Source organism: Sinocyclocheilus anshuiensis, unplaced genomic scaffold (genome assembly GCF_001515605.1).
Source record: "Sinocyclocheilus anshuiensis isolate Anshui unplaced genomic scaffold, SAMN03320099.WGS_v1.1 scaffold928, whole genome shotgun sequence".
In the NCBI taxonomy this organism is placed as follows: domain Eukaryota; kingdom Metazoa; phylum Chordata; class Actinopteri; order Cypriniformes; family Cyprinidae; genus Sinocyclocheilus; species Sinocyclocheilus anshuiensis.
This window is the reverse complement of record NW_015552531.1, coordinates 1,018,227-1,040,810: the sequence shown is the minus strand read 5'-3', so window position 1 is coordinate 1,040,810 and position 22,584 is coordinate 1,018,227. Positions and strand designations below refer to the sequence as shown.

Here is a 22,584-nt window from a genome sequence, read left to right as displayed (position 1 = left end):
CAAAATTACCACCTTTATAACAAAATGAATACATTTGACATGGAAAAACAGGTTGCAATTCTCGAGCTCATTAAAGAAGGTTTGATTCTGATTGGGTATCAGTGTTTTTATCGTTCATCAGCTGGGAAAAAAACGTTCTTGAGTGATTCCAACGATATAGTTTCTCTGTGCTTTTATCGTTATAGCTGTGGTGTGGACTCTGCTATTCTTTAATATTGAGAACGATTTTTAGAACTATATCTTTATTGTTATCATCCTTGGTGTGAACAGATGTAACAGACTTTGTACTAATATTTGCCTCTACAGAAATGGAAAAAGTGCTCAGAACCAAAAGCCAGCAACTAGGATTGATTCAGCACCATGGACAGAGATGAACATTATACTATATTTACATAAACTATATTTTAGTCTTTAGCGCACCGGCACTTCTGACATGTTGCCGGTACTCGGAGTCAAAGCCTCAGTGTCTGGGTGATTAGAAATGACACTATATAAGTCACACTACCCAGGAAGGGTCACCACTCATCTCGACAAATCACGTGAATGAATGCAAGCGTATGAATGAGTACCGGCACTTCTTTTTTTCCACTTCAAGCACTGGGATCCAGAACACTTTTAAAGATGAATTTGGGAACCATTAAAAGAATAGTTCGGCCAAAATGAAAATTTGCTCAAAATGTACTCACCATCAGGCCATCTGAGATGTAGATTAGTTTTTTTTCATTGGAACTGAGTTTGAGAAATTTAGCCTTACATCACTTGCTCACCGATGGATCCATCGGTGTGAAGTTAAAAGCATCTTAATGATTAATTTATTACAAACATACAGTTTTTCGTTTCACAAGATGTTAACTGATGGACTGGAATCATGTGGATTACTTGTGAATTATTGTGATTTTTTTCATCAGCTGTTTGGACTCTCATTCTGACGGCACCCATTCACTTTAGAGGATCCACTGGTATGCAAGGGATGTAATGCTAAATTTGATCCAAATCTGTTCTAATGAAGAAACATGCTCATCTACATCTTGGAAGATTTTCAGCAAATTTTCATTTTTGGGCAAACTATTCCTGTAAGTCAATATGTTTGAGAGTTTACCATGATTTTTTTATTTATTTCCTTTTGATGTGCTTTTGGTATTATTGGCACAATTGCCCATCTTGTCCCTGAAATTGCACAATTCTTACAGTTTGCATCCTTTTGTGCCTTTAATCATGGCCAGGGTTACTGTACCAGGTCAAGTCAAGTCAAGTCATCTTTATTTATATAGCGCTTTATACAATATAGATTGTGTCAAAGCAGCTTTACAGTGTTAAACAGGTAGTGTGTCGATAATGTATAGGAGGACTAAACAGTTAAAGTCAGTTCATTGTTGATTTAGTGATGCCATCATCCATCTCACTTCAGTTCTCTTCAAATAGTGTCTGTGCAATCAAGTCGACAATATAAAATATAAAAATGAAGTGTCCCCAACTAAGCAAGCCAAAGGCGACAGTGGCAAGGAACCAAAATTCCATCGGTGACAGAAATGGAGGAAAAAAAGTCTTGGGAGAAACCAGTCTCAGTCAGAGGGCCAGTTCTCCAGTTACACAATAGTGTGTTATGTGTATGCCAGGTTAAAGAGATGGGTCTTTAATCTAGATTTAAACTGACAGAGTGTGTCTGCCTCCCGAACAATGCTAGGTAGATTGTTCCAGAGTTTGGGTATTAAATAGGAAAAATATCTGCCATTGGAGTTAATTTTGATATTCTAGGTATTATCAAATGGCCAGAGTTTTGAGATCGCAGCGGACATGAAGTACATTTGACATTGAAATCATAGGTCGTAATTTAGATATATTTTTAAGATGGAAAATGTTTTTACAAATGCTAGAAACGTGGCAATTACTAGTCATCTAGTTTATTATATCAACTATGCATTCCGTTAGTTTTGCGAATTGGTGTTTTGTCAGGTCACGAAGAAATAGAGTGCTGAGTATCATCAGCATAACAGTGAAAGCTAACACCATGTTTCCTGATGATATCTCCCATGTGTAGCATGTAAAGCGTGAAAAGCAACGGCCCTAGTACTGAGCCTTGTGGTACTCCATACTGCACTTGTGATCGATATGATACCTCTTCATACACTGCTACGAATTGATGACCATCAGATAAGTACGATTTGAACCATGCTGATGCAATTCCACTAATGCCAACATAATTTTCTAGCCTATTCAAAAGAATGTTATGGTCGAAACTGTCAAATGCAGCACTAAGATACAGTAGCACTAATAGAGATACAACCACGAACGGATGATAAGAGCAGGTCATTTGTAACTCTGATGAAAGCAGTCTCAGTACTATGGTGCAGTCTAAAACCTGACTGGAAATCCTCACAGATACCATTTTTCTCTAGGAAGGAACATAGTTGTGATGATACTGCCTTTTCTAGTATCTTTGACAGAAAAGGGAAATTTGACATCAGTCTGTAATTAACTAATTCTCTAGGATTGAGTTGTGTTTTTTTTAATGAGAGCCTTAATAACAGCCAGGTCTCTCTGAATTCCTCAGACAGACAGTCTCTGGCTGACAGATCATTTAATAACACTGGAACAGTCTGCTGGAGTGCAGGGGCATGGCTCTGGATCTACCCATGCATGTCCAATCAAGAATTGAGCCCATGATTGGGCACGGCTCCCCTACCTGGACCGCTCTAGTGCCTTCTGCTTTTCTCTGAGAGTTATTTGATGTAACATATCCAAATTAGCACAACTATATTTTGTATGTGGTTTATTGAAATCCACAGTGAGGTTGTTCAGATGGATGTTATGTTTCTTTTTCCTGCCTCTAACCTTTGGCCTACGCTGTAGACACAAAAGCAGGATTTATAATGATCAACATTGATTTATATGGTTATTGCCATGGTAACCATTGCTGATGCCTCCTGTAGCCCATTCTTTGCCATATTGTTCCAGCAAACCGACAAAGAATGGTTTCCATGGTTACAGCTTTAGGGCACCATTGTGACTTCACAGCTGAAAGTGCTGGTTGTGTTTAGTGTCTGTAATACCTGCCTGAGTAAATGTTTGGACTCATGTTGTATTATTATTTCTCCTGCGGTATACTGTACTGGCAATACATGGCACAAGTAATGGGTTTGATTTCTAGGGAATGCACAGGCAAAATATGTAACTTGAATGTAAAAGCTGCTTTGGATAAATGATTCTGTCAAATGCATAAATGGAAATCTAGAAATGTGAAAATGTGACAGTTAAGACTAAACTGACTAACACAAAAAGTGGAAAAGTCTAGGCTGAGTTTATTTTGGAAGACAGGAGAAGAACTGAAGATTTTTACCGTAAAAAGGTAGAGAAGGTCTGGTTTTCACAGAGAGGTGGGCGGATTTCTTTAGTTGATTGGTTTCCTGCAGTAGAAATTTACAATAGTTTCTGGAAAGAGTAAAAGATCAGAGCTCAAATTTCACTTGAGCTGTACGGCGTTCAGAGAAAACCTGAACTGAATAAGGCTCAGTTTGCTTGCTGTGCAGTGGAGTCTGGGGAAAAGTTGATATGAGACGAAAGAGGAGGAGACCTGTATTGAGAGGAGAGGAGAAAAAGAGATAGTGGGTGGGAAAGAGAGTAAGAGTGATGGCAGGGAGAGAGAGAAGGAGAGAGATGCTGAGAAAGGCAGGGAGGAGGGAAAATGTGAGCTGAATGTCAATGATTTCATTTTCCTTCCCTCAATCTTTATCCTTATTTTACCTCAAACTTTTACCAAATAATTTTCTTAAACAAATTTTGTCTTGTTTTCTAGGAGAATTATCTAAACATCCTTAGAATTGTTTACATTTTAGAATCAAAAATATGCAAGATAATAATAATGTCTTTAATTTTATATTTAAGTTCATTTTCATTTTTATATTGTAATGGTAAGTTTTTTTTTCTTGTTTTAAGCATAAACCTCACCTCAACATTGAGATATATTCTCTGAAAACAAAAGGATAGTTTATCCAAAAAAGAAAAACGTTGTTATCATTTACACACCCTCATGTCATTCCAAACCTGCATGATTTCTTCTTCTGCAGAATACAATATATTTTGAGGAATGTTAGTGTTTAGCAAAAGAAAAAAAAGTAATACAGGTTTGGAACGACATGAGGATGAGTAAATGATGACAGAGTTTTCATTTTTGAGCATGCAGTTTTTTTTTAATGATATTGAAGGACTTTTTTTCATAAGTTTTTTTCTTCAGTTTACTACAAACAGCTTTCATTGTATTAGCTCTTGCTCTATCTGCCAGGATCTCTGTCCCCATAAACCATACAGGCGTTGCTAGGCTCTAGTGAGAACAGCAGCTGCAGTAAGCTATTTTTGTTTATTTCACTCTGATTCCCTGCCTTACTAGTCACTAAAAACTTCCCAATTAAATTACAAGTAAAAAATAAAAAATCTGGCAGTGGTACTGTTATACGTCTACTCACGAATATTTCACTGATTCACATCAGCTCCTATTTAAGTAGGGGGCTGACTGAAATTCATAAACTATCCCTCCACCCCTACATCTCTCCATCTGTCTATCCGTATGACGATTTTATCCCGAGAGGACAAACACAAATAAGGGAGAGATTGAGGGTTATGTGCATTTACAATGTGTGCACTTCATATCTGATGGCAGTAGACTATAAAACCACTCTATATGTCTCTCTGTCTTTCTCTGAAGGTGACAAGGTCAAGATAACTGAAACCAACATCAGAAGGAAAAATTTGCAAAGAGACATGACAGGAAAGGATGTACACAGTGAATGAGAAATTATACCTTTCTGACAATATGAATCCTGCATCCCGCTGAAACTAAGCACAAGAATTGCATGGTAATCCTCACCACATGCTCACAGGAAATGCTAAACATATTTACAAATGAGTCAGTTCAAGAATAAACACACAAACACATACGAACATGTTCATATAAACTGGTCATCTTCATGTACTGTACACACACACACATATATATATATATATATATATATATATATATATATATCCTATGTGTATGTGCATGGGGTCCAAAAATCTGATATAATTTTTCTTCAAGTTTTTTATTTCATACTGGAAATAAAGTTTTGCGATTTTCATAATATAGTGAAAATGTAATAAATTAAATTATACATGGTCTCTATCAGATTTTTGTACCCCAATGTATACAGGTATATCCCTTAATGCGTTTCATATACATTCAGAATCACCTGCACACCGCAAGTACCAAGAACTAGCATTTTCACACAAATATTTATGAATTTTTATGTACCTGTCTTCTAAACACATATGTTGAATTGAATAATGAGAGAACTTTGTACCCACCCACAGTAATAGTACATTCAGCAGCACTTCTTCTCTTTCTGTACACTCTGAATTTTTCCTTTCTGTCACTCACTATTCAGCTTCCTAAACAATAATCCTTAGAAAATAGGCAGAAGACTTTTATTCCTAATATTTGTTTTCCTGGCTTTGTGGTTTAAAGCAAAAACTACAGCAGAGGCACAGTTTGAAAATGTGCAGTAAAAGTTGTTTATAATAATGGCCATGCTTTCATTGGCGAGGCAATTAGATTTATCTCAGCGGAGGCAAAACGGTAATTTAGAGGGAGATAGAGACATTTCTGCAAGTAGCACTAGTAACGCTGGACCAATGAGCCAAATAGTGTCTTTATCTTCTCGGTCCTTCTTTATTTTTTAATTACGGTCTGTAAGAGGATAGCTTAGATATTAAAAACAATACATGGCCAAATGTATGTGGAGACCTGAACGCCACATCTATGCTAGTTCAGCATTTAATGTTAGTACCACTGGAATTAATAGGAAGTTTGTCCTCTCTTTGCTTTGGCGTTCCAATTCATTTAATTAACAGGCCTTTTTGTGCAAATGGGCTGTCAATCTAAATTTAAAATGTAATTCAAATTTAAATTGGTATTTAATTGAAATTATTGCATTATATTGGGTTGTCAATGTAATCTACAATGTAATTTTTAAACATTTTTATTTTGTTATATATTTTTTCATTCATAAAAGAAATTCACATACCAATTTAGTACATCAGACTGACCAATTTACCTTCCTGTAGCAAGCGTCTTTCCACTCAGCATCACACTAATTTGGTGGTGTCATTATAAATATTATGTAATTTGAATGAGTTACTCTCAAGCTCATTGAGACAGTTGATGTCCTTGTTTAATGTGCCACACTTGTAAAAGAACGAGCCCAGAGCATGAAAAGGTAATCCACTGTCCCAGGAGGGGCCAGAAATCAGGTTCCATTAAGAGAAAGCAATTTATGATTAATTAGGTAATAAGCAAGATAACAAGCAGTGCATTATTGTGTTGGATATTGCAGATTATGTACCATTTAGTTTATTGCACAGGGACAGAGACTGTGTGTGCTGCCATCCAGGTTGGGATACAATAAGATGGATCGAATCAAGCCATTCATCACTGTAATTCACTTTCTTTCCAGAACGTTTAAGTCAGGCTAATAATTCACTGTCTTATTGTCCTATGATTAATTCAGGTTTGTTTGGAGGAGAGCATACCCAGAGGGACTGTCTGAGTGAGTCGATGAACATGAGCATTAAAGAGGAAAAGCGAGACAATGGATGATGAAAATATGGATGGATGCGTGGAAGAGCTATAGGGCTTTTCTGAGAGGAGACAATACTGTTACACGATCCCAATCCAGCCAGAAGCACACACAAAGAGGTATTTCACACAGAAATGTCATAATTTACTCACCCTTATGTTGCTTGAAACCTGTATGTTGTCTGTGGAACACAAGAGTAGATTTTTTGACAGTTTACAGTGACTGAAAAGGAGAGAAACACATTAAAGCATGATGAAAGGATTATAAAAGTAGTTCTTTTGACTCATGCATGTGTTCCAAGTCTTCTGAAGCTGTATTATAACCAGGGGTGCACATAAGTTTCTGGTTCTCATGAGAGCACCTGGCGATTTGCTTTGGTTCTCACACTGCACATAGTGTGATTCATTAAATATAACTATAAAAATAAAAGAATTATTAATTGTGATAATAGTATTATTGCATTTATTTATTTTGCATTTGAATAAAATAAATAAAATAATAAACAAAACAAAAAAAAAAAACAGAAATTTAAGTCATTATTTACTGATGATCTTGGTCTTTCTGGTGATTAAATGACAGAATCAACTAACATTTTCATTCTACAGTGTTCCACAAAAACAATGGAGAATGTGTTAGTGTGTCAGTCATGAGTAATTCTAGCATTTACTGTTTTAAATGGATGAAAGTTAAATATGTAAATGAGTCAGCTACGTCCCTCACATACACACCTAGACACACATGCACAAAATTAGTAATTAACTATTTGAATCATACTTCTATACATAATGTGCCCATTGCTTCTACATTAGTCACCATTACTTCAAACTGTCAGTTTTTTAATGGAGAAAAACTACAACTGAAGCACACACAGAGAGAAAGAGAGAAAGAGATCTATTCTTACACAATGACTCAGCACATCCAGTCTTACACACACACATACACACTGACACTCTACACTGCGCTTGTACGTTGCAATTTCTCTGTCCTATTTTGTGTGTTTTTGTTCATCTCTTGGAAAGGTTTGGGTGTCAGGTTTGTGAGAATCGCTCTAAAAGCTTTTTAGAGAACTCATAATCAGTGCATCATTATTTCTGTCAGTTGGTGCAATTCACTACTGCAAAGAGGTAATTGTGTAAAAGATAAAATAAGAAATACTTGTGAGATATGAAGTCACAACTGCACAATATAAAGATGCAATTATTAAATATAAAGTCACAATCAAAAGAAATAGTCACAATTACAAAAAAAAGTTGTAATGTGACAAAGTTACACTATGAGGGATTGCGTTATTATAACATTTTGAGACCACATTATTATAGCCACAATTATGTGAAATAAAGCTGCAATAAATTAAGAAAAATTGAAGGAAAAATCACACTTTAAAATATAGGCACAATTACGAGAAACAAACTGCGCGATATATAGGCACATTGTGAGATATAAAAATATAAGATATTTTATTATAAAATAAAATGAAAAGACAATCGCAACTTTAAATCTTACAGATAATATCACAATTAATTTTTTTTTTTTGAGTTAGAAACTTGCTTCCATTAGCTATGCTAATAATATAATTTGTCTTTTCTGTATTAAATTACATAAGAATGTAAAATAGAAACATTTTCACTAGTGGACTCAAAATTGTATTTTTCTTCATGTTCATTTATTAAATTGATTATCTAAACAGATCTCCTTCACATTGTTTACTTTACTGCATCAATATACTGATGCATTAGTATTTTTTAAAACGCAGTACCAGCTTTTCTGGCTCAGTTAAGTGTATAAATCGATAAAACTGACATAATCCAGATAATTTAAGTCATTAGTATTTCTCAACATGGAAATAACTGGGGTTAGAGAGTCTGGCACACTGTTATATGTGAAAGAAAGAAAAAGATGCAGAGAGATGGTCTTCTGTTGTGCCTCTTCTTTCAAGTGAGTGGGCACACGCTCGGCCCCGTCTCCCACCACCTGCCACGTTATTTCACACTATCCACACACACTGCCAAGGCTGAGGTCACCAGGCTTTTCATTTGAAATTCCTGTGTTGTCACACCAGTAGCTGTCTTTGTGGGTCTGTGTGTAGGTGTTTGATTCTATGGAACAGCGTGACTCACACGCTTCCATAGAAGCTTCTACTTGCCTCATAGCTCAGCTCTGCCTTCAAAGCACACGATAATCAAGTTCTCAAGGCTTTCTGCCAGTGACAATGCTCAATAGCACAGAAAAACACAACAACGAAAAAATGGAACTCGGTTATGGGTGTCGAGTTTGATAAATTTTAGTCTGCATCTTAAATATAGTTGAGAAGGTTTGAAATGTAACCTTCTTCTTCTAAAATGGAAGTGGACCGTTGCAGTAAAGATTTGTTACAGAAAAGCTTACTAGGCATCTGGCTGTATAAGAGGCTAGGAATAGGGAAAAAAACATGACAAATTATATATTTAATATCTTGCTTGTTTCTCCTGTACAGCAATGAGATGACTAAGATTTGATTGTGAAGTGAGATAAACAAAGAATACAAATACTGAGTTTAATACTCACTGTTTGCGTTTTGTACTTTTTGGGAACACAGTGACTGATCAGTGTTGTCAACATGATTAACAGTTTCACGCCTTAACAAATGTGTCTGTGAGCACCGTGTTTGTAGTGTGTGTTATAGAGGGTGGGTGTATGGCCACTGAGAGGAGAAAAATGCCTCATTATAGCAGCTAATGGGAAGGCCTCCTAACACGAGCCCTTCGTGGGGGACCGGACATGGTCACCACAGCAACCATCACCACAGCAACCACCAACACAACTCTCACATATTTCCACCGGCTGCAGTGAACCACTGAGACTATGATGATCCTGATATTAATACTGACACTTTATGTGATAGAGACCCCATAGGAAAGAAAAATCACAACTGAGATTTCCTCATCATCTTTTTGGTGGTTCTATGGTCAGATTTGCAATTAAAAGTCTGAAATATAAAAAAATTCTCATCAGATACTTCCAAAACCAAATTATACTTACTGCATGTCAGCATCTGTCTCATTTGTGAGTGTTTTTCAGGGAATTTTAAGACAAAGTACTTAATGAGAGCTCAGTTACGTATGATGATGAGGTATAATAAAGAAATCTTTGAGCAAAGACATTTTATTTTGGGGAACGGCAAGGAAAAAACCTCTGAAAGATGAAGGAAAAGTGGACAGGTTAGGAGATGAGACTCAGTCCTTAGAGATTCTTATCATGCTCCCTGTCAAATCAGATTGGAACAAATCACTCAAAAGAAAATCCTATTTTCCAGCTTGTTACCGTGGCGATGCTGCCTGAATCAAAAGTTTCAGCTGATGTACTCTCCCATCAATCATCGCTCTTTTATCTGTAACCACCTGTCTCTACCTATATATGCACTACATATTGCTCAAAGTGTGTACAGTTAAAGCACTTTTGGTCAGACTTCTTCTGGAGTTACCAATGGCAGTTAAAAGAGCTGCAAGGAGTAATGCAATATGACGTATATAATCCACACTTTCTCATGTTATCCAGGTGAATATATCAGGTTCAGTCTGTCTATTTCTGCCAAGGTGACATCAACTGGTCTGAATTTCTCCCTGCACAGTATCTTGAGCTGTTAGATTTTACCTGATTTTATAGAGCTTGGCATTTGCCATTATTCTGGACTCTTTTTTGGGTCTTTCTTCAACTACAGGTACTTTTCACACTCTTACTTGCTTATTTAAACTGAGAATTCTTTCCCCTCAAAGTCATAAACCTTTCTACCACAGTGTAATTTCTACATCTCAAGTGATGCATTGTGTTCAGTAGCATTCTGTGATGGAAATGACATTTAAAAAACATTTTTTGAGTAAAATGTCTGACTCATATGCCTTGCTGAGATTCCTAGATAGGATTTAATATATCCTAAAACACACAATCTAATAATATTTTCACACGTTTGGCATTATTTGAAAAAATTACAACTAGACTGGAAAAGGCTCACAGGATTATTCTGTGCAGAAGTGATACTTACCTTAATTTTTTAATATTCTTAACATGTCATATTTCTTAAGTTCTTCTTTTTTTTGTGTAAAAATTAAAAATGAATAATATAAAAGTCAGAACTGAATAATAAATAGACATAAACAATTTATATGTGCTGTTACAACTGACAAACTTTTTTTATTATTATTATTTTCATAGGTAACACTTGAAGCCTTTATATATATATATATATATATAAAGCATTATTAAAAGTCAATACTGAATAAGAAATATTGTTACTATTTCAGTCTCTATAGTGATGACATCTAATGAAAGAGTGAATGTGAATGTTTTTATTCAGTATTGACTTTTTAAATATTAATTAAATTGTCATTTGTCATTTCCAAAATAACCAACAGTTTTTGCCCATGTTTGCCCAACTTAATTTTTTATTGTACTTATTAACATTGGAGACAATAGTGTCAGTGAAGAGCTTTAAAAATATGAAAAACATAATGTAAGTTTAAATTTTTTTATACTGAAATAAATGAACTTTTCCACGACATTCTAATTTATTGAGATGCACCTGTATACTGTATACAAGAGCAAAAAATAAAAGCTACACTTAAAAGCAATTCAAAAGTAGCAAAAATAAATTATGAAGGCATGGTAAAAAATATTCCAAGACAAAAGTAGCAAAAAGAATAAAGCTGAAATTTAGACATAAATAAACCCCTTAGGACATGAAATTGCCTGCAGTTTAAGAAACCATTTACCTTTCTCTCCCAATCTCTTTCTCTGCCTTTCTGTTTTCCATTGTCCCTTTTTTCTTATTTTCACCTCATTTATCTACATCTCTCAGCCTCTCAGTGTCTCTTCAGTGGAAACGGCAGAGTAAGGGCGGCATGCTTTTAGCTGCAAAACCATGATGGATAAGAACCCTTAAAAAAAGGGGTCTGGCCTAGTTAAACACTGAGTCCCAGGCTTTCCTTCCCGATTCTACTTCCTATTTCGCCTCAAGGCCAGAGCCACTACAACCCTTTCAGAGCCACGAAAGGTGGCGCAGCCCATGAACACTGCTCTGCAGGAAAGGATGTCTTGCTGAGGGTGTTGTGTTTTGGATTTATATTCTGTGAGAGCAGTTGATTAGAGCAGGCTCTTAAAGAAATATGAATCATCTGTGTCTGTGTGAAGGCTAGTGTTGAAGTGAAGTCTGAGGGGCTGATGGATGAGTGACGGTTCAGTCCGTCAGACCCTGAGGCAAAGTTCTTGTCAATGACTGATCCAAGTTATCCCGCTGACTTACGATGGCACATTTCTCAAAACGAAGTGAGAGAAAGAGAAGTGAATTCTGCAGAAGAGATTTGTGTAAAGGGCATTTGTAGACGTCAGCATCAGCATCTCAATTTGGCACATGATACTGTCAGTCAGTATTCATAGAATGACGTCCTTTTGTTTTCATGTTGAACTAATGTAACAATAATGTAACTAAACAGCTAACATCTAACCAGTTTCATCTGCAATTAGGTCAATGACAAGATAAAGACATCTTATAAGATCTTTTAAAAATCATGTTTAATACTAGGGCTGCACGATAAATCGCATGCGATATTTAATATTTATCGTGCAGCCCTATTTAATACACATGTGCCAAGTTAATTTTTGTTTCTACAGCACTCCTAAGTTAACATGGTGATGGAAAAAAATATGAGATGGGTGGAGAAATTATATTTCAGTGCTTTTGCTTTCGCTCGCAAAACTTTTTCTTAGATCACATAAGTTAGAGAAAACAAAAGTTTCATGAGTGGTGAAAATTATATGTATTTGTATTTGTGTGTGTGTGTGTGTTTATTTATATATATATATATATATATATATATAGCACATCTTTTCAAGGTAATGTTTGGAGAAATATTGTTGAGGGTGTTTATTTTTGCAACATATTTTAAAAATATTTTTCAAACTGTTTATAAGACAGACACCTTTATTTGTCATTGATTATGCAGCTGAGAATACTTCAGACAAGAATTCTATTGATTTCATTCATAATTGTCAAAATTAATTTAGAATTTAAAATGTATTTTTTACATTTAATTTATTAAACACGTGCTCACCATAGAGATGCATTCAAGCCATTCTGTGTATGAACTGCATTTTTATTTTTTTACATTTGTGAATAAATCAAAACATAAAACATTATTGTCATGTCATTGACCCTTAAACAAAACCTTCTGCCTGCCAAACAACATAAACCATGATATTCATATAGAGGAGCATATGTCCATACATTTTACTACCACCTAAATCGATTGAATGTGATTTAAGTGTGTCAGCATGTTCCACTCCAGATGGTAGTTTTTTTATGAGAGGCGGAGGCAATAATTTAGTTCTCCTGGATTGGCGTTCATAAATCATACTTGAGATCACTCACATTCATTCCCACCTGACAGCTCATGTGCTTGTTACTCTGATTACCCCCATAATCATTCCCGCCTCTGAGTCCATTCTCTATCATTACCACCACCAAGAAACACGTGGAATGTTACTTCATGGACACACTAAAAACCAGGCGATTTAATTTTTAGCAAGCTTTTATGTTGTTTCTCAAGGACACAGATAAGAATCAGATCTCCACAATAATTCCTTAGAAGGTGGTCTAAATGACAGAGTACTAGAAGAAACAGATTTTTTCTTTCCTTGTGAACTTTCTCCAAGTAAATTATTTGCCCATATTGATACCTGCATTATTGATAAGTGATAAAGTGGCATCCAGTCATTTTTTCTACAAGGAATTGCTCACAAAAAAAACATTGGCTCCTGCATTCCCTTGGCTCATCTCTTGCTGCATTTTCACCATACACATCTATAAATAATTCTTCCATTTCTTGGCCGGTTCGCTTTCAGCGTATCTCCAAGTGTATTTATTTTGGATAAGCCCGTGAGGAGAATCTGGCAACCTGACCTCTTAACGGTGAGGTCCCAGCTTAGCTCTTATTTACTTGATAGAATATTAACGGTGAATCTATCTTCTACACTCTGCCGGGCACCAATGGAAAACATAATGTCTATAAAACCTGTGGGCAGATAAACTGTCTGACCCAAATGTTCCTCCTGTCATGTTCTCTGGCTTGAATTCCTGCTGGTTCATAACCTGGACCACCTGGGAAGGATAATGTCAATTCTCTACCACTTAAATGTTATCTGGAAGCACTATATACAATTTGAAAACGGCTGCAGTTTGTAATTCAAGCAACACCTCTCCTGATAGATATATTTTCAGTAAACAGATAGATGATTTCACTTTTAATTTCCACGTTTCAGTTTCATTCCTACCATTTGAAGAAATTAGTTAATTCACAGAGTGTTTCAGTATAGACAGATAGATAGATAGACAGTGTACACTCAGGTCTAGGTGTTTAAAAAGTTCTGTGCACTCCAGGCTCATCCAGCTGTGTATAATGCTTTCAAAAAGCTCTTAGTACCCATGTTTCTATCTCTGCGTGCAGCTCAGGGCTGTCAGGATGCCACTCAAGCCCAACGTAATTAAACTCCAGAGAATAGACCAAAGTGAACCTCAACAGGTAAGATCTGCAAAAAGCTAAGCATGAGCTATTTTTATTTGTATAAACTACCTGTCAACCAATGCAACATCCAATGTGTCTGTTTAAAGATGCAAACATACAAATAGGATAGGATAAAAGACAAAGAAAATGTAGGCCTTTAAACACACAAACATGCTTAAAACTCCATCTAGTGGACAACTTATGAAAAACTCACAGACAAAATCTAGTACTGTAATTGCCTACAATATCTACAGAAGCAATTTTAGTGCTCAAAGACAAAGGATAAGTTCATGGAATTGGCTTTTAATTCACTATGGTGTGATCCTTTAAAGATTGATGGGCCTATTAACCACTGAATTTATTATTGCTCTTTTAGCTCCGAGATTACCCCACATCCTCATTAGCTCAAGCCATCAGTTGTAGTGCATTATGGGGAGAGAATGTGATCGGTTTGAGTAAAGATGATGCATGCCCTGATAATGTAATTATGTTCTTGCTCTCTCACAGACAGTGCAGACCCCTCTACAAACTCTTCCGGTTCCAGTGCACTCATAGGGCACTGTGTTACCATAGGAACAGTATACATAAATGCACATAATTACGTTATTACCCTTGTCTCAAAGACAGCCAGTGTGAGGGGGAGAGCGAGAGATAAAGAGACCAAGAGAAGCATAGGAAACAGTTAATTGAGGTGCTGTCTTTATTTTTCATTCTAACAGATTTGTGAGCTCTGAATCATCGGAGGAGCCTTGTGTATGTGATTTTTTACCTATCAAATAATAAATAATGGTTGGATGTGGATGTACAGGCTAGTGCAAAAAAAAAACAAAACTTGCCATTGGGGGTAATTATGAGTTACAGAAATAAAATGGAATGTAAGGGTGTACACTGTAAAAAAATTTTTTTTTTCAAGTTGTAAATAAAAAAAGATTATTGGAGAACATTTGACAAGAAAACACTATTTCAGGCTTTCTACTTCAAAATTTCATGTTTAATTCAGTGTTACTGGTCGTTTCTTTTTTAAGTTATTTATTTATTTATTTATTGTAATTTTCATATTCATAAGCTGTTATTGCTTTTTAATGCATAATGCCATCCTCACATAACACTGTTCTGTTGCTTCAAAGGTGAGAGTGAAAGAGAAAGAGTGGCTATTATATATTATATTATATTTATTGTGTCTTTGAATATATAAAATATATATAGTTTGAAAACCTTGTTTTTTATGTATATTTCATGTAGTCTCAATTAATGGGTTCAGTAAAAACTCCATGCATAATATTTATATATAAAAAATATTTTTTATTTAAGATCATTTTAGATGAAGTATAGCATGTGACACTGCAGGGCACAGTTGTGTTCTCACATTCACAAGCCTAATGCTTCAGTGGACGAATTGGCTGCCTCTGGCATTGTTCTACAAAACTCACTCTCGCCACCTCCAGCTTTCTCTCTCTCTTTCATCTCCAGTTTCCTCTGGGCAGAATGAAGATTTGGCCCCCTGGACATTTGAACCCATTATACTTTGTCACTCTCTTTCTCCCGCTCCTCAGAATGACAGCAAACATTACTACACACGGACTGACGGATGCATCTCCTCAGGAACTCTGGGCTATTTTTAGACCTTTCCCTTTTAGCACTCCAATCAATGAAATTCTGCGTTCCACCGTTTTGCCCCCACAAGGCTTGCTCTGTTATTTCTGCGTAAATGGAGGTCAAAGCAATTGATTTTGGTTCACATCCTATCTGCATTATTGGACTGCTGCAGTGTGTGTGCGTGTGTGCGCTTAATTCATGTTCTGAGTTTGTCCAACAGGGCTGGTTCCTTTTTTAATTCATCCAATTTCCTCATGTGCTTTATTAGACTGGTATTCATACACGTTTCCTAATTGGTCATGTGAAAATAGAAAAAAATGACATTTGCATTGATTTCCTCTCCTTGGATGGGTCGGGAGGCATTCACGGGCTTTGCCGTCCCCAAACGAGTTAATGTGCCGCCCCTTCCCCTCCTCTCAGAACTTCCATCAAGGCATTTTACCTTTAAACATTCAAAGTTATTGGAGATATATATATATTTTTTTTTTATCCCAGCTAAATATGTAGGCTAGAGACAATGGACCTGATCACCCCGTCTGTTTTTATTCTGCTATAATGACAGGCTGACTGTATATTATGCTGCTTATTAAGGCCAAATTAATAAATACTTTTTAACAGACGGGATATTTGAAAACAGTTTCTGGCGCATAAATTACATCAGGTTTAAACATGAAAGAATTTCTTGTAAATGTATGTTATAGGTCTTATTGTGAATGAATGTTTAATTTAACATTTTAATTATAACGTAATCTTTCTGATGACAACGATAGACTTGTCTCTTCTGACATATGCTGGCCCACATCTTAAAAGTCTCCACGCTACATGTTTTTTTTACCTTTTCGATAATTCGTTACACTCTGATGTATGTCACAATACTAAAGCAAAGATCTGTTTTATCATGACTTTACTATGTAAAATACACTATTGTTTTTCTACGAAGAAAAAAAACAAAACAAAACCACAAAGACAATTAGAAAACCTCAGGAAAATAATAATTATTTACTTGTGGTTTCAATCAAATAAAATGACAGACAATGTTAACTGTTATCAACAACAACGAAAATTACAATAATAATTTATAGCACTCTTAAAGCGACAGTGCAACATAATTGGTTTGTGTAAAAAACAGTGATGAACCAAAGAAAGGCCTCAAAGGAATTTTATGGTCCGTTTGGCATTTGCACATTTTAATTGAGGTCAGACAGTAAAATGCAGATCTGGCTGAAGCACTCTCAGGTTTGTAGGCACTGTACATTTTATCTACAGTGTTCCAGTGGCTGAAGGAGGGCCAGGTGCTCAGTCGTCAGCACGGCCCTAGAATTCAGTGTTAGTAACCGCTGTTTCACTATAAGAAACCAGTGAACGAGACAAAATAGGGAGATTTGGGTTGTGCTGTGATTGAAATCTTCACAGGGTCCTCTTTTTCATTACCACACTCGACAGGACTTCGTCCCCCTGTTCAGGATTGACGTCTCAGGGCAGTTAAAAGCTTTATGGAACTCTTCATAGTTGCTCATCGCCCCGATAACCCTTCATCATAGTAACAAGAGTAAAGTGAGTGACATTGAAGAAAATAAGGGATGTAATATAGATGTAAATGAACTGTGTGTATATTAATGCATCATACCTATATTTAGGAGGGCTGTGAGCTCCACTCTGGATCTGATGACGTGCTGCTTCTGGTCTGTAGGCATTACAGCAAACCTAGCAAATTACAATATATACACAACAAATCAATAGAGTCCCATTTAAACTAGACACTACAGGGAAAACCATTGTTTTCCATGCACTGGTTAATTTTAATCTTGGGCTATTTTGCTTTTCATAACATGTTGTGTCAGACTAGTGGAAAGAAAATATCTAAAACACACTTTTAAAGGTGCCATAGAATGCATTGATACAATATTTTAAATTGTTCTCTGATATCTACATAGAAGGTATGTGGCTTAGGTAAGGGCAAAAAATCTTCAGAAACGGTTTTACATGTCCATTTACAACCCTAGGATTTGTCCCTAGAATGAAATGTGACCCTGGTCTTAAGTCGCTGGGGGATATTTGTAGCAATAGCCAAAAATCCATTGTATGGGTCAAAATTATTAAAAAAATTTTTAATGCCAAAAATCATAAGAACATTAAGTAAAGATCATGTTCCATGAAGATATTTTGTAAATTTCCTATGGTAAATATATCAAAACTTAATTTTTGATTAGTAATATGCATTGCTAAGGACTTAATTTGGACAACTTTAAAGGCAATTTTCTCAATATTTTGATTTTTTATTTTGATTTATATTTAAATAGTTGTATCTCGGCCAAATATTGTCCTATCCTAACAAACCATACATCAATGGAAAGCTTATTTATTCAGCTGATGATGTATAAATCTTAATTTCGAAAAATTTACTGGTTTTGTGGTCCAGGGTCACAAATGGTCTGTTTTTACCTTATTTGGAAGGATCATGAATAATAATTTTGAGCTCTGCTCTGATTGGCTGTTTCACAGTGCCGCTCATTTCAGTAGCTCACACAGCAGTGGGTAACCTAAACCTAGTGGTCAGACTGACTTACTACATTTGAAATTTTGCCGATATCTCCCTTACTGTACAGTACACAATATTTTCATGAAAAAAATACTGTAATTCACCAGAAGTGTTTTTATTAATGTTCCAAAGGTCATAGTACATTCTTAGTTACAATACTAACTTACTATAGGTGAAATTTACCAATACCTCCTTTACTGTATGTACAGTACAAACATATTTTATGACAAAATTATAGCAATTTACCAATTTTTTCCCCACACTCCAAAGGTTGTAGTACATTCCTAGATACAAGACTGACTTAGCTACGCATGAAATTTTGCCAATATCTCTCTTACTGTACATACAGTACATAGTTATTCTTAGAAAACAGTACTAAAATTCACCAAAAAAGTTTTTTTCATGTTCCAAAGGCTGTAGTACGTTTGTAGTTACAAGACTGACTTACTACAGGTGAACTTTTGCCAATAGCTCCCTTACTGTACATACAGTAAATAATGATTCTTAGAAAACAATTACTGTAATTCACCAAATGGGTTTTTTTTATGTTCCAAATGTTGTAGTACATTCCTAGTGACCAGACTGACTTACTACAGCTGAAATTTTGCCAATATCACCCTTACTGTACATACAGTACATAATTAATCTTCAAAAACCATTACTGTAATTGACCAAAAGGGTTTTTTCATGTTCCAAAGGCTGTAGTACATTTGTAGTTATGAGACTGACTTACTACAGGTGAGATTTTGCCAATATCTTCCTTACTGTACATACAGTACATAATTAATCTTCAAAAACCATTACTGTAATTGACCAAAAGGGTTTTTTCATGTTCCAAAGGCTGTAGTACGTTTGTAGTTACAAGACAGACTTACTACAGGTGAAATTTTGCCAATTTCTTTCTTACTGTACGTACAGTACATAATTATTCTTATAAAACAATGACTGTAATTCACCATAAGGGGTTTTTTATGTTCCAAAAGTTGTAGTACGTTTGTAGTTACAAGACAGACTTACTACAGGTGAAATTTTGCCAATATCTCCCTTACTGTACGTACAGTACATAATTATTCTTAAAAAACAATTACTGTCATTCACCAAAAGTTTTTTTCATGTTCCAAATGCTGTAGTACATTCCTAGTGGCCAGACTGACTTACAACAGGTGACATTTTGCCAATATCTCCCTTACTGCACGTACAGTACATAATTATTCTCAGAAAACAATTACTGTAATTCACCAAAAGGGTTGTTTATATTCCAAAGGTTGTAGTACGTTTGTAGTTACAAGACTGACTTACTACACATTAAATTTTGCCAATATCTTCCTTACTGCACATACAGTAAATCATTAATCTTAAGAATTACTGTAATTCACCAAAAGGGGTTTTTCATGTTCCAAAGGTTACAGTACGTTCGTAGTGACCAGACTGACTTACTACAGGTGAAATTTTGACAATAACACCCTTACTGTATGTACAGCACACAACTATTTTTTATTAAAAACGAATTCACCAAAAGTATTTTTTTTCATGTTCTAAAGGTTGTAGTACGCTCCTAGTGGCCTTGGATTCTATAGCAGATTATTTATATTTATATTCATATTTATTTATGTATGTATATGTGTGTGTGTGTGTGTATGCTTGTGTTTGTATGTACAGTGCGTGCATAATTATTAGGCAAGTTGATATTCTGATCATATTTTTTTTCCAAGCACATTTGACCAATTCCATTCCAAACCACATCAATCTTAATAACTACTATTAATTTTGTATTTAATCATTTATAAGTGATATATAATTGTCCACGGAGGCTGGAAGTGAAAAACTTAATATATTCAGGTGTGCATAATTAGGTAGGGCTTCTTTTACCGATAAAATGATGCAAAAAAGTTATTAAAATTGATGTGGTTTGGAATTTGTAAAATGTGCTTGGTAAAAAAAAATATGATCAGAATATCAACTTGCCTAATAATTATGCACGCACTGTACATACAAACACAAGCGCACACACACACACACACACACATACATACATACATACATAAATAAATATGAATATACATATAAATAATCTGCTATAGAATCCAATTCCACTAGGAGAGTACTACAACCTTTAGAACATGAACAAAAAAATCCACTTTTGGTGGATTAGTTTTTAATAAAAAAATAGTTGTGTGGTGTACATACAGTAAGGGTGTTATTGTCAAAATTTCACCTGTAGTAAGTCAGTCTGGTCACGGTAAACAGAAGTGCTGACTCTGTGAATCAATGTCAAGGCTTTGCATCGACTCTTTGGGACAATGTCTTTATCGGTTCATGTGTGTGTGTGTTACCTCTTGGATGCTGGAATGTATCTGGAGCACTGGGTGCCGTCCCAAGCGCAGTAGGGGTCTCTAGCCAGGCAGCATTCTGCACAGCCCTGCCCATAAATATGGCACCTGTGAAGGGACACCTGCACCAACCCGTCGCTTCCTCCAACAAACATCTGCTGCTGCACACACAAACACACACACACACACACACACACACACACACACACATAAATAAATATGAATATGAATATAAATAATCTGCTGTAGAATCCAAGGCCACTAGGAGCATACTACAACCTTTAGAACATGGAAAAAAAAAAGCTTTTGGTAAATTAGTTTTTAATGAAAATATTTGTGTGCTGTACATACAGTAAGGGTGTTATTGTGAAAATTTCACCTGTAGTAAGTCAGTCTGGTCACTACGAACGTACTGCAACCTTTGGAACATAAAAAAAAACAATTTTGGTGAATTTCAGTTTTTTTTTTCTAAGAATAATTATGTACTGTATGTACAGTAAGGGATATATTGGCAATATTTCACCTGTAGTAAGTCAGTCTTGTAACTACAAACGTACTATAACCTCTGGAACATAAAAAAAAAAACGCTTATGGTGAATTACAGTAATTGTTATCTAAGAATAATTATGTATTGTATGTACCATAAGAAAGAAATTGGCAAAATTTCAGCTGTAGTAAGTCAGTCTGGCCACTAGGAATGTACTATAGCATTTGGAACATGAAAAAACCCTTTTGGTGAATTACAGTAATTGTTTTCTAAGAATAATTATGTACTGTACATACAGTAAGGGAGATATTGGCAAAAAATTACCTGTAGTAAGTCAGTCTTGTAACTACAAACGTACTACAACCTTTGGAACATAAAAAACCCCTTATGGTGAATTACAGTAATTTTTTTCCTAAGATTAATTATGTACTGTATGTACAATAAGGAAGATATTGGCAAAATCTCATCTGTAGTAAGTCAGTCTCATAACTTCAAATGTACTACAGCCTTTGGAACATGAAAAAACCCTTTTGGTGAATTACAGTCATTGTTTTCTAAGAATAACTATGTACTGTATGTACAGTAAGGGTTATACTGGCAAAATTTCAGCTGTAGTAAATCAGTCTGGCCACTAGGAATGTACTACAACCTTTGGAACATAAAACAACCCAGGGCTGTACGTTAACTTTTTTTTCACATAGCACTGGTGCTACAGAGGTTGAAAGTTTTGTAGCACAGGCCAAAAAGTTGTAGCACAAGTATAAAATGTCTGTTATCATGTCTGAAAACAAACACAAGTAATGGAGTTCATCACTTAAACAGGCACTGATGTTCCATACAGAGCACAAAAAATACAAACCATCACAAAAAATTTAAACAAAGTTTTCTTAATTTGCTAGAAATGGAAGAGTGCAGAAACATAACACCTCTTACACCTTAACAAAAATATAAAATTAAAAAAACAATGGCAGACATTTAGGCAAAGTTAGCAAAGATAAAAATCTTTGTCATTATTTTATCTTTGTTATTTTTACATTTAACATTTTATTTAACATTTTTCAGGTACAGTATTTAGCAGTATTTACAACATTTTATTTTTCTGGCACAGTATTTAGCAGTAGCATTCAAGAAATTGAATGAACAAATATTAAAATAAAACACTATATACATCAATTATACTTTTTTTAAAGCAACTGACTGATGACAAGTTCATCAGTCAAGAGCAGTGAGTAATTTTTCTCTGTGTTTTGTTGTTTTATTAACATTAAAAGAATAGTTCACCAAAAATAGAAATTCTGGCATCTGTCTTTCAATTCTGTCATAGTGTTTAATTTGTATACCATCATTTACTCAAGTTGTTTTAAACCTGAATTAGTTTATTTCGTCTGTTGAACATAAAAGTTATTTTTGAAGAATGTGGGTAACCAAGCAGTTGCTGGTACTCTTTTCCTACTGTAAAAGTCAGTGTGGACCAGCTACTGTTTAGTTACTC

At 35.2% G+C, this 22,584-nt stretch overlaps 1 protein-coding gene across 1 annotated transcript in view; it reads right to left on the bottom strand.

The window, feature by feature from the left end:
- Positions 1–16,732: 16,732 nt before the first annotated feature.
- The window catches only part of LOC107663624 (metalloendopeptidase homolog PEX-like), a 21,536-nt gene continuing 15,684 nt past the window's right edge, over positions 16,733–22,584 (bottom strand). The window contains exons 11-12 of the mRNA XM_016453858.1: positions 17,364–17,440; positions 16,733–17,266 (exon numbers count right to left, since the gene is read on the bottom strand). Of these exons, the coding sequence (XP_016309344.1) occupies positions 17,164–17,266; positions 17,364–17,440 (180 nt within the window). The 3' untranslated portion in view covers positions 16,733–17,163. The remainder of the gene's footprint in view (positions 17,267–17,363; positions 17,441–22,584) is intronic.